We start from the raw sequence: 13166 nt of genomic DNA, 5'->3' as shown, positions 1-13166 counted from the left end.
TTGACAAAGGTGACAAGACATGAAGGGAGTAGGAACAAGGAATTTTAAAAAGCATGGACAGATGGGGAAAGAAGAGTACTGTGGGTTAGGGTTTGTAAGAAGTGAGGGTAGCAAATCAAGTGGATATATCCGGAAAGTGAAGGGGGGAGTGGAAATCTAGATGAGGAGAGGCTATAGGTGTAACAAGTTTATTACCTCTGTAAAAACAAATTGAAATTAACGACCTACTCATAGTGATGGAGAGAGAGATGAGCTTGCAAAGATGGTTAGGGATGAAATGGTAATAAAATCACTCTGATGAGAGAATTGGGAGTGTAGAAATGCAGAAGAGAACTGATGGTGTGACTTAGGTGGCTGAGAAGGAATGGAATGCTATGGTTAGGGGAAGTGATGATGAGATGTTTGAAGGATTTGAAGCTGAGGAGATCAATGACTATGAGACAGCAGTGCCAGTAGATAGTGCAGATGTATGGAGAAGTAGTGAAGTTCAAGCTTTTGCTTTGATTGAAAAAGTATTTCAGACGTTACAATTCTTTTAGTAGTGAGCATAAATATCCCAAAAATGAAGTGTTTTGATAAACAGAAGGTGAAGATAGTCCAAGATGTAATTCACAACATCATGAGAGAGAACATATCTATTACAGAACTTTTATATGCTGTCATACATTGTTGTGGATTGTCTTGTCACACAAGGAAAAGGATAGAAGACAATAATTGCAGAGATGGCTTGAAAACATTGACAGAATTGAAGAGATAAGAAAGGGAGTTAGATTAAGAAAGTCAGAAAAGCTTGAAATGAGATATAGTTTGACAAAAAAAAGGGGCAATGGCAGTTCTAGCAATGTTGGAAAAAGTCTGTGCTGGTAGTGTGAAAACTAGGAACTTACTTTTCAGCAGAACAACCTTTTCTGGAATAAGCAGTCTCAGTTGTGTAAGGAATTAAATGGTAGCAAGAAGATTGTAAGTAACAATATTCCAAATGCAGATGAGGCTAGAGTTCTGGGGTGGAATTTGTTCTGTCGAAAAGCGACACAATCATAAGGCTAGCTGGTTGGGAAATGCCATATCAAGGTTCTCATGCATGTAGCAGATGGAGAATGTGGTGATAACCGTTGACCACATGAAGGCTGACATTCAAAGGATGATGAACTGGAAGGCACCTGGTCCAGATGGAGTGTTATGTATTCTGGTTCAAGCAGTTCCAATATCTTCATTCTTCCTGCTGCCCTGTAAGGGGTGGTTAATTCGGAGGGATGTTCCTGATTGGAAGGGTGACATTGGTTTGGAAGAAGGCTGTAAAAGGAACACTTGCCAGCAATTATAGACCAATCACATGTCTACCACTAATGTGGAAGCTATTAGCCAGAATTCTTACAGACAAGGTATCTTTTGAGCAGTGGTATTCTCCCTGATGAGCAGAAAGGGTGTTGGCGTGGATTAAGGGGTACGATGGATTAACTAATGATTGATAAGATCAAAAGAGGAAGACAAGAAATTTTAGTGTAGCATGGATCGATTACAGGAAAGCTTAAAACATGATCCTTCACTCATGGATCTATGATAAAGGTTGCTGAAAATGGAGACAAGTATTGCTCAATGGAAAACGGTTCTGACAGCAAACAGTGAGGTGCTTGGAGAGGTTGGCATGAGGCAGGGCCATTCATTATCTCCTCTTTTTGTGATGGTGATGATGCCATTGAACATCTTCTGGAAGAGAGGGAATCTAGGGTATAGCTTTCAGTCTGGTGGTTAGCACCTCAGACATTTGCTAATTTGGTAGGAATGAGAAAGAAGTAGAGATACTGGTGGAGTTTGTCAGAACATACTCTAATGACATGGAATGTAATTTGGGATTAGTAAGTGTGCAGTGTTGATGATGAATAGGGGAGTAAAGATGCAGTTGCTAAATGGAAAAATGATGAAAGAAATAGAAGAATCAGGGTATAAGTATTTGGGAGTGTTGGAGAATGTAGGCATCATGAATGAAGAGATAAACGAGAAAGTCAGGAAGAAGTATCTTCGAAGGGTGAAGCTAATTGCAAAATCAAAGTTGCACAGAGGAAATGTAATTAAGGCGGTGAATGCATGGGCGGTCAGTGTTTTGAGGTATAGTGTAGGAATTTTGGAATGGTCTGACAAGGACTTGGGTGCCATAGACATCAAGACAAGAAAAACTTTAGCAAATTCTTCTTGACTTAATTTCTGAACACTTTTAATTTTCATTCATTTTGAAGTTTTAAATCTTTTCCTTTTTCTAATCACTACTACAGACAAAACAACAAAATCGGAAAGAAAATTAAGAGAAAAGGAGAAAAGATTTTGCCAAAAAAATAATGTATAAATATGAGAATATTCTAAAGGAGGGAGGTAAAAATATGAAAAAATAGTAGCAAAAAAGAGAAAAAAAAAACTATAACAATTCTAAAAGAGCTAATATTTTCATGGAGCGATTTCCGATTTCTGATTGGTTGCTAGCATAACATGACTATTTGATTGGTCAGTTTCTATCACTAGTGTCTATAAGTAAAACTTTCCAATTTTATTTAATCATATCCTCATATTATATCAAAAATATTGCAACAAGAACAATGCTATTTCAAACTTTAGCATGACATAACCAGAAAGATTTCCATATCCTTGTTTTTAAATTTTAGAACCTAGAGTATCCGATCATAACTTGAGAGAGAAAGAGAAAAATAAATAAATAAAAATACAGAATCCTGTTAAGATTGCCCCCACCTCACACTATCGCTAGGTCCTTAAGTACCAAGAGCTAGCCTAAGATAGGCAAGCAAGTTTTCTTTCTTTTGCTCACTGACCACTCAAGAGGAAGCATTATAAACTTAATTTTCCCAGAAATTTTTCATTTTTTCATTTATTCATTTTTCTGGAATCCATTCTTGCTACACATCGCAAACATGTTATATATTCTACTTTTAATTCTTGGCTTAATTGCTAAACATTTTAATTCCCATTCATTTTGAAGTTTTAAATCTTTTCCTTTTTTTTGACAAAATGTGTTCTAAAAATAAGTTGTTTTTTCCCCCAATAAATCTGTCGCCAAATAACGGGAATAACTTTTTTTTTAGCTTGAAAATGGTTAACTGTTTGGATTCCAATGTCTGTTTATATCTACTCTACACTATATATAAAATCTTAATTCGTTTAAACCCCTTAATATTTAACTGCATCCTTGTATCTTAATATTACTGTATTTTTTAATCATAGTTCAAACCATTTTTTCTTATCAAGATTAATAAAAAATAATGCAAAATCTGCTACCCATGTTGGCGCATAATTGCATTTCCATATTTTATTGTAACGGGGACTTAACCTTTTTTTTAAACTTTGGAACCTAAAAGAACTTTAAGATACTTAATATCTGTATTATATATATCTGCTTGTATCGATGTTATACATCGTCAATCAGTATCTAATTAATAGATGTAAATATTTATACATTTAATGTTACACCAACATTGAAAGGTTCTAAAAATCAATTATATCATTACTTAGAACTATATTAGTAGATACCCCTTTTTTTTTCTTTTTTTTTTTCATTTTTGTGGATTCAAGGATGCAAAGTTCCTGTTTTAGAACTAAATATAAATCTTAATATTTAAAATCATACTTTAACATTTTATCCTATTCTTATACTATTAATCTATTAACAATTTTTAACTACATCTTAATCCCTCTTTTAAATCTAATAGTTAATAAATTAAATGCTTTCACCCAATGCTTTATGCTTACCCACTCTTTTCCATAAATTCTGTTTTATTTTCTTTTGAGGAGTGTAACTTTTTAGTTGAGATTTATATACCTAGTATTAACTAAAAAATGCAGGGTCCTTGGCTGAGAACTAAATATAAAATCCTAATTAAAATTATACCCTATTCTTATACTATTAATTTGTTAACAATCTATAGATTAATACACTAATTCACTTTGACCGTTATCATCCTGACATCCCTTAAAAGGAAAGTGGAATATTCTAAATGGCTAATAAACACTTGATTAAAATAAAACAAATAAAAATTAGTGTTGCTGGTTAGGAAAAACTTAGCCACATTCTGACTGGATGAGGAAAAATTTAGCCACATCCTGATTGAATAAAAGAAATCTTGCTTACACATGAAAACTTGAAGAAAACATGGCGGTTTGCCCTTTCTGTTCAAATGCATCTCATGGGTTGAATTTTTTATGTATTAACGCTTATTCATAAAAACTTATAGAAAAAACTCAAATTGTTTATAGGAGGATTTTATTGTGTAAATTTTAAATTATTTTTAAAATTAAAATTATTATTTGTTTACTGTGTGACCTTAACAACAGATTCATTATAAATATTTACTCCCAATGTTTTTTTTAAAACTTAACCTCTTTCAAACTGATATAAACATATAAACTGATATATTTACACAGTAAATAAAATAAAATAAAATCAAAAAATCATTTGGATGTTTATGCATCTCTGTTACTGCGTTATTTTTTTTATAGTATTTACAAGTTAAATTTAATTTTTACAATACTTTTGTTTATTAAATTGTTAGGTGAAAGTACAACATAGTTACGAAACACCTTCCTCATGTTAAAATATAATTTCGGTGCAGTAACATAGACGAAAATTGTTTACTAAAGAAAAAATCCCATAAAAAGGTCCAAATTTGATGGAATATTTTTTTAATTCATAGTGATGGACTTTGTTTTTTATTACTTATTTCATAGTGATATGAATTACTGCACAATAAAAATAATTAAATTCAAACAAAAATCGTTTTCTTATTTCGAATTATTTAATCAAGTAAAAATTACATGTTTTACTTGATAAAGTAAACAGAAAACAGTGATTTTACAACTGACTTTTTTTGGAAGTAGGGAAAGCAGATTATTAGACCTCAAAAATTAAATTAATCCATAAAAAGCATATATAATAAATAAATTAAATCTACTTACATGGCATGTTGAAACTAGTGCAACTTCCAATGCATTTCATATAAAAACATTATTACCTACTTAATTGCCATGTCAAAATATTTACAATTATGTGCTTAGGTGCTTTAGTTGATTAGAGTTCTTTTAAACTTATGTATTTCATGTGAAAACATTATCACCTACTTACATGTTGAAATAAATAAAATCACAGGGTGCTTTTGTTGATTACAGTTCTTTTAAACCTACACATTTCTGGTGAAAACATTATCTACTTACATGTCATGTTAAAATTATTCTAAAGTAATTAGTACAAATTAGTTTTCTGTAAATATTAAAAACCAGACCTATTCCTTCCATATACGTGTCATCCAAGATATTCTTTAATAGTAAACTTGGGGCCACCAGAACTTACATAAAATCAACCTGACTTAATACTACGTGTGTATCATGCACATCTAGCTGAACTTTTGAAAGACATTAAGTACAGACATGTACTGGGAATTCTATTTGCAAAGGTTTATGCTACTGAATTTCAAAAAAGAGGGTTACCACACTGCCACATGATCATAATGTTGCAAAATCAGGATAAGATCAGAACAGTTCATCAAATTGATGCAATTGTCAGCAGAGACCTGAAGATAGAGAGCTGTGTGATTTAGTTAAGTCTTTAATGGTACATGGTCCAACCTCAGTGTAATTGTTTGATTATATGATGTTTCTTACTGATGTGTGTTTTTTAAAACTTTCAACTACTGTGGAATTTCCACTGGTTCTGCTAGTTTTAAATAATATCTTAATCCCTTTTTTAAATCTAATAGTTAATAAATTAAATGCTTTCACCCAATTTTTGGTACTTACTCCCTCTTTTCCACTTAAGGTGTAAATTCTGTTTCATTTTCTTTTGAGGAGTGTAACTTTTCAGTTGAGATTTATATACTTAGTAATAACTCAATTAATCCTAATTATGCGTGCTGAGGTGCAGAAATACCTGCTTTAGAAACTAGGTGTGGGGGTTACTCCTTTTGGAGTATTCCCAAGTCATCCATTTAGGAAAAGGAAAACTGATGTTAAACCTGTGCTACTGACTTCATACATTTTAGCACCATATAACTGGGGGAGGAAGGCGTCTTTAATCCTGATTGATTACCTTCCTAGAGCTGATGACTCAAACAAATTACAGATTTTCATCTTCCGTTCTATCTCCTCTGGAATCTTCCGACCACTCAGTTTTATCAGTTAAGATAAAAATGAAATGCAACAAGTCTTCAAACGTACCTCTCTACCGTACAGTATATCGATACTCTATGGCTGACTGGGATAGCTTCCGTACATTTATATCTGATCTACCTCTGCATTCCATGTTTAAAAAGGATGTGTCCTCTATAGTATCAGACCTGACCTGACCGAATGGTTAATTGTAGGTATAGACCGATTCATACCATCCAAAAAATTCCAACAAAAATCTAACAGCCAGCCATGGTTCTCCCCAGAATGTGCTGCTGCCATCCCGCACAGAAATCACTTTTTCCATAGCTACCAATGTAATAGATGTACTGAGACTAAAGCTGTTTTCACGACTGCCAGCAACAAAATAAAAGAGTAATAAAAAATGCAAGAGAGCTATATGCTCAGTCCGTTAAATCCAAAGTAACTGAGCAGCGGTTTGGTTACCACCAGTTTTGGCAAACAGGATCCTGAACAGAAGCGTGTGTTCTATTTCAACTATCATTAATGGACCTGAGGTCATCTCGTCAGCATCAGACAAAGCCAAACTATTTGCCAAGAACTTTGCAGCTAATTCTACCCTATATGACGAAGGCCATCAACTCCCCGTATTTCCTCCTATAACAGACAACACACTATGCAACATACAAATATCTGTGCGTGATGTTGCCAAGCTAATCAAGAACCTTGATTTCAGTAAAACAACTGGCCCTGAAAGCATTCCAATTATGGTGTTGAAAAAGCTTCAACCAGAACTTGGCCTCATATTTACAAAGCTGTTATAGTGTCGTCTTAAAGAGAATTACTTCTCACCCTGGAAAACCTCATTAGTATGCTGTGTATTTAAGAATTCAAGTGATAAGTCATCTCCCTCTCAGTACAGACCAATAAGTTTCCTGTGCATCATAAGTAAGTTGTTGGAATCCATATTAAATAAAGAAGTAGTCAACCACCTCAGCAGAAATAACCTTCTTAGTGACATGCAATATGGTTTCCGCTCTGCTAGATCTACAGCAGAAGTGGTTACAGTTATATCTTATAGGATTAGCGAATCTCTCGACAAAGGCATCTTTTTCTAGGACAATTGCTCTTGACATATAAAAGGCCTTCGATAAGGTATGGCATAAAGGTCTACTTCACAAGATTTCCAGCTACGGTATAACTGGAAATTTTTCTCAATTATTAAATCATTTCTCTCTGATAGGCTCATAAGAGTCGTGGTTGATGGGCAGAAATTAGAAACCCACAGTATTAATGCTGGTGTCCCTCAAGGGTCCATCCTGGGCCCAACTCTCTTCCTGATCTACATCAATGATCTCCCAAAACACATACTTAAATCATTCGTTGACATCTATACTGATGACAGGACCATCTATGGTAACACATCAAAGGCCGTAAATGACAAAGTTCTCTCTGATTCTCTCTCCTCTGATCTTGAGCACGTGGTACAATGGGGAAAGAGGTGGTTGGTTATTTTTAATGCATCTAAAACCAAGCATCTATCTAAAGATAGATGCTTGGTTTTAGATGCATTAAAAATAACCAACCACCTCATCAATGCTCTGATCCCCATCTGGCATCAATTGAAATGAATGGCTCTCCTCTTGGAGAGGCTCCATGTTTTGATAAGCTTCTGGGTTTGACCTTTACTCCTGATCTGAAATTGAACACGTACATCAAATCTGTTGCCAAGGTTGCTCGAATAATGATAGGATCCTTCTACCGCTCCAGTAGATATCTCACTGCTGATGCAATTCTCTATCTATATAAAAGCTAAGTGTGTCCAAGGATGCAGTACTGCTACCATATCTGGCCGGAAGCTGCTATAAACAGTCTATCCTACCTTGACAGAGTACAAAATAGACTTTGTAACCTAGTGGGGATGCCCTTTTCTCTTCCCTGCAACCTCTCTCCGACAGAAGAGATGTTGCGAGCCTGTCATTGTTTTATCGTTATTTCCATGGCAAGTGCTCGTCTAAGCTCCAATCTCTGGTTCCCCCCTCGCCAATCTTTCACGAAAAACACCCGTCCAGCTGAAACCACTGTCAGTAATTTTACCCACTGTGCCTAAATGAAAACGTAGATTCCATGAACAAAGCTTCTTTCTTAGAAGTGCATGCCTGTGGAACTCTCTTCCGTTTGCCTGTTTCTGACTTGACTACAACTTGGATGTCTTCAAGTCCAACATAAACAAGTTCTTGATAAACCGCCCCCTTAAGTAAGACATTTTATCAGATCTCCATTACTAACGATTACTATGATATTGTCCCATTGATTACTGTACATGCAATAACCCTTATCCCTGAGTGGCCTCTGAGCCTTGATAAGTGGTGACTTCCATGTAAAAAAAAAAAAAGATTTGCAAACTTAAACTGCTTAAGAAGTAGATAGGCTTTTCACATTCCTTTGCTTATTAGCCAAGCAGAGAAGAAATGTGATCACAGGGACTCTGCAGAGATACCAAGTGCTTGGCTTTGTTTCCTGACTATGGCAAAGATCACTGTTCCCGCCTCATTCCCATCCCCTAAAACTAAGCTTTCTTGGGGATGCTTGATGCCACATATGCCAGTACAATTGGGCTTCTTTTTTCTGACAGATTTAAGGGTACTGGTTTGACAGTTTGTCTGGTTGCTGTATTCCGACTGATAGTACTGGAGGCCTAACTCTTTGGTAGTGCTTAGAGCAGCTGCTTCATCATCAGTTGTATAATATCAGGATGGTTGTAGTGCCATGTCACGCATGGAAAAGGACCCTGTACCCATCTCCAGTCAGCATTCCCGAGGCCACAATCCTGTGGACAAAAAGTCAGTTGATGACCTGTGTTGCGGGTTTCGTATTATATATATATTGTATATTTTGCACATCCACTTTGTCGAGTACCTCTCACCCTTAAACTGAAACTATTAAATAAAATGACAGCTCAATCAAAAAGTATGATTAAACCAGATGCGAACTCAAACAAAACCAAATTACTTTCTCCCTTGAGGCTTGCATTCACTAATATCTGCACACTTAGAACTTAGATGATGTAGAATTATTTCTCTTTGCAAACTCCTAGGATATCTTAGCGTTAAGTGAAACTAACAACATTCCTCGATTCCCTCCAACCACTTTAACATTCCTGCTTATCTCTCACTTTACCTTAAGCACTCAGACACATGCACAAACTTGGAGTCTATTCAAAACACCCTCCACTTGACTAGAGAATCCAAACTAGAATCAGACGACCAGGCCTTCATGTGCTAAAACTGCAATATAGAGTTAGCTACTTATATTTTCTCTACCATTCTCCCTCGACCCAGGACTGTACTCTAATTAATTAAGTCTCTGACAGCATAGATGCAGCCCTCTCCCTAGATACAAGTGCCCAAGTGTATGTGTTTGATGGTTTTAATGTCCACCACAATAATTGGCTTAGTTTCTCTATTTACACAGATGCAGTTGGTAGTATTACACATAGCATTTTTATATCCCATTCCCTTGTGGAAGCTTTTTAGTTTGTGCCCTTTGTTTAAAATGTTGTTGGAAAAATTTATCTAGGGACACTTTTATCAGAAACAAAATATAAAACATGTTGCTGTACATATGCATTAATTAAAATATTTCATTCTATATTCATGCAGTAAATCTACTTTTCACAATTTGGCTGACAGTGGCTCAAATTACTGATCCTTGTTTCTTGAGATATTATGGAGAGTTTTCAAGCTTTTGTAAACTGCCAACCAACCTCAACTGACTATGCAAGAAAAATATTATTTTGCAGGATATGATGGAGGCAGCTCTTGTATGGGATACAGATGGAGATGGTCTCATTGAAAATGGAGGATTTGCTGATCAAACCTTTGATGCATGGACAGCAACCGGAGCTAGGTTAGTAAAAGTTTATCTTGATCTTTTAAGAAAACCTAATTTTTGTCTATACAAATTCATGATCATAGGGAAATACAGTAAAATGGCAGAAATTGCAGTGGAGTAGGATTAATTAAAAATCGGTCGGATTTATTTTACAATAAACAACTTTTTTTTCTTTTTTATTTTCTACAAAAATGAAAACAGCCTTTCTCTCCTCATATGCTTGTCACTATCAGCTCGGACTGAAGAATACACTGACTGCACCTTTGCAGAGGGTAACTACCCCTTCCCCTTCATGGTTCACTAATTTTCCATGATGTCTGGAAATGGGATATTAATAGCTGAACAATCCATGGTCTGAGAAAGAGGCCATGTAAACTGCAACATGCCATTTTGGCCCTTTCTCAAGTTAGATGAGAGCTTTGATAAGCCTAATTTTAACCAACCCATTCAATAAAAAAAAAACAAAAAAACAAAATCAATCACCCATACATAAAAAAAAAAAAAACTTTAGATGTTGATGGCGAGAGTCTTCTATTTAGTGAGTGGAGAAAAAGTATTTAATATTCACAGTGCAATTACCATGAGACGAGTACACATTGATAATCACTCCCTCTCAAAATTGAGCAAATGTGCCTCTTACATCTCCAGTGACGTCACCAAAGTTGGCCATTCTTGATTTTCGGTTGGTCACTTGTTACTGCTTGTGAAAAGGTTACTACTCCAATTCTCAATGAGAATCTTACATCCTTGAGTCATGTGCCCCAGGGTACTCTGAGTCTGATGCTGAAAACTAGTAGTTGGACATCAGTGAGTACTGAACCAAGTAGCTGGATGTCAGTGTGTGTGTATTTATCTGCAAGAATCATTGGAATGATGAGTACAAGTGGGTCTACAAAGTCGATGAAGAGATTCATGGTATACATGCCTCTGCTAAAAACTTTCACCAAACCAATAGAAATAAAACAAAAAATAACCCAGAACGCACTCTTTCTGGTTCTGCCACTAAAACTTTCAACTATTCCTGGTCTTTCTATACATTTTGAATATGTATAGCCTACTACTTCAACCTCACTGAAATGATTCTGGCCATTTTATTCTAGCTAATTGATATGAATCTTCAACATTTATTTTGCTTGTTCATGTGAATAAAGAAAACAAACACAAAAATGTATTCTTTCCTATTAAAAAGTTTCCATTTAAAAAACAGTTGGTAAACTATCACCAATTTTATTGAAACTAAAAATAAACCTTTTAACAAATGGTTACAATTCTGAAAACAATTAGATAAACCTCATCCATATATTCTCAACTTGTGTGGGTTTCTATGCATGTTTACTTTGTCAGATTTGGAAGGAATCGTTCTTTACAATTTACATAATTACTCCAATTACAAAATTCAAGCAAATTTTGTTTGTGTAGACCTGTATTAAAAATACTTGTTGTAAAGATAATATAAAATGCTAGTTTTATAATAAGCACACAAAAGTGAACTTTTGAAACTGTTTTTGTTATTTCCATATTTTTAATGTATTTTTTATGTTGGATTTTATTGTTTTTCAAGTCAAATTTTTTATTTGTCAGTTTCAAATAGCTTAATTACTTCAAATTTACTTTAGAATTTCAAGCTTTTACAACAGTAATAAACACAAATCAATGATTTTCATCTATTAATCTTATAAAATCCACTTTTTCAAACTGTATCTCCTTAGAGATAGAAGCTCACAAAGTGGTGCGAGGCAGCTAAAATGATCGTATTTTTGTGGACAGTTTTTTATGGAACTTTACCTAGTTAAAATATTTTTTAAGGGGTCAAAATTAAAAGAAAATAGAACTTTACCTAGTTAAAATATTTTTTAAGGGGTCAAAATTAAAAGAAAATAGAACTTTACCTAGTTAAAATATTTTTTAAGGGGTCAAAATTAAAAGAAAATAGAACTTTACCTAGTTAAAATATTTTTTAAGGGGTCAAAATTAAAAGAAAATAGAACTTGACTGGTATAACTCACGACATCTGTCCATCTGATTTGTTTATTTTTTTAATCCAGAAATGATTCAAGCTGTTTAAGATTTGAAAACCATATTTTTTTAGGGGCCAAACAATTTTTCACCTATTACAAGGATCTTTTTCTTTTTTAATTAGAAAACCAGTTTTGTTTATGAATATATTTTCAATAATTTAATTATTTTAATCACATAAATTAGAGTAACATTAAAAAAACGTAAATAATAAAATGAAATTGGTAATACGGCATATTCACTCATTGTAAACATTACTAAATGCTGGAAGTAGACAGTTTTGCGTCCCCTGATGAAAAATATTTTGATTTATTTTTTTTCTGTATTGACTTTTAATATAATAATTAGGAATATCCATAAACTGTTTTTTATTTATAAACTAGCGAGGGGTACCCGGCGTTGCCCGGGTGTTTGTAGGTGTGTGTGAAAACCCGAAGAAAAACAGGTGCACGTGAAAAAAAAAACGAAGCCTTGACGACGGGTAGTTGGAAAATAGTAAAGTGTGAAAAAAAACAGGTGCGCGTTTTTGATTGACGTGACGGCGATAGGTATTCAGCAGTTAGCATTTTCTGCGGGACAGCTTAAAAATCGGTTTGTTTGTTTTTAGAAACCCGCTCCCTGTTTATTAGGGGGAGCGTCTCGTCTCGAAATGAAAGCTACCGTCTGATATGACAACGAAGTCGACATTGACCAAACGTTACTTAGCTCTCTAGAGACAACTGGCTTTCGGCCTGTGATTAGAGTCGAGTATCGCTTTTTGTTTATACCGAAAACCGAATGTAACGCATGCCGATGCGGGAAATGTCGAATAATTAACGTTTGAAAGTCAATAAAATTAAATAGACAGGCGAGTACGGTGGGTAACTCTGAGATATTACAATTTATAGATGATATAAAAAGTTTTAAGAAGTTGTGAACCAAGCAAGCGCTTCTCTGAAAGAAGCCTTTTGTGGACATCGAGGAAAAGCGTACATACATACATACATTTTCGCTTTTATATATATAGATATGTTTATTTACTTTTATGATGCATTTGTTTTCTCATTTATAAAACTCACTTTAACAATTTGTTAATTCCTACTTTAATTAAATTAAAATTAGAATAACACTAAAAACAAATGCTTTTTACGTAAACC

At 34.4% G+C, this 13166-nt stretch overlaps 1 protein-coding gene across 2 annotated transcripts in view; it reads left to right on the top strand.

Annotated features, from left to right (window-relative positions):
- The window catches only part of LOC145269149 (non-lysosomal glucosylceramidase-like), a 238349-nt gene that overhangs the window by 197098 nt on the left and 28085 nt on the right, over window positions 1-13166 (top strand). For both annotated transcript variants that reach the window (XM_080124756.1, XM_080124759.1), the window contains exon 13: window positions 9923-10029. In XM_080124756.1, coding sequence (XP_079980882.1) covers window positions 9923-10029 — 107 coding nt within the window. The remainder of the gene's footprint in view (window positions 1-9922; window positions 10030-13166) is intronic.

Source organism: Euprymna scolopes, chromosome 4, assembly GCF_053919585.1.
Source record: "Euprymna scolopes isolate OS-2025 chromosome 4, ASM5391958v1, whole genome shotgun sequence".
Lineage (NCBI taxonomy): Eukaryota > Metazoa > Mollusca > Cephalopoda > Sepiida > Sepiolidae > Euprymna > Euprymna scolopes.
This window is presented reverse-complemented; position numbering and strand designations above follow the sequence as displayed.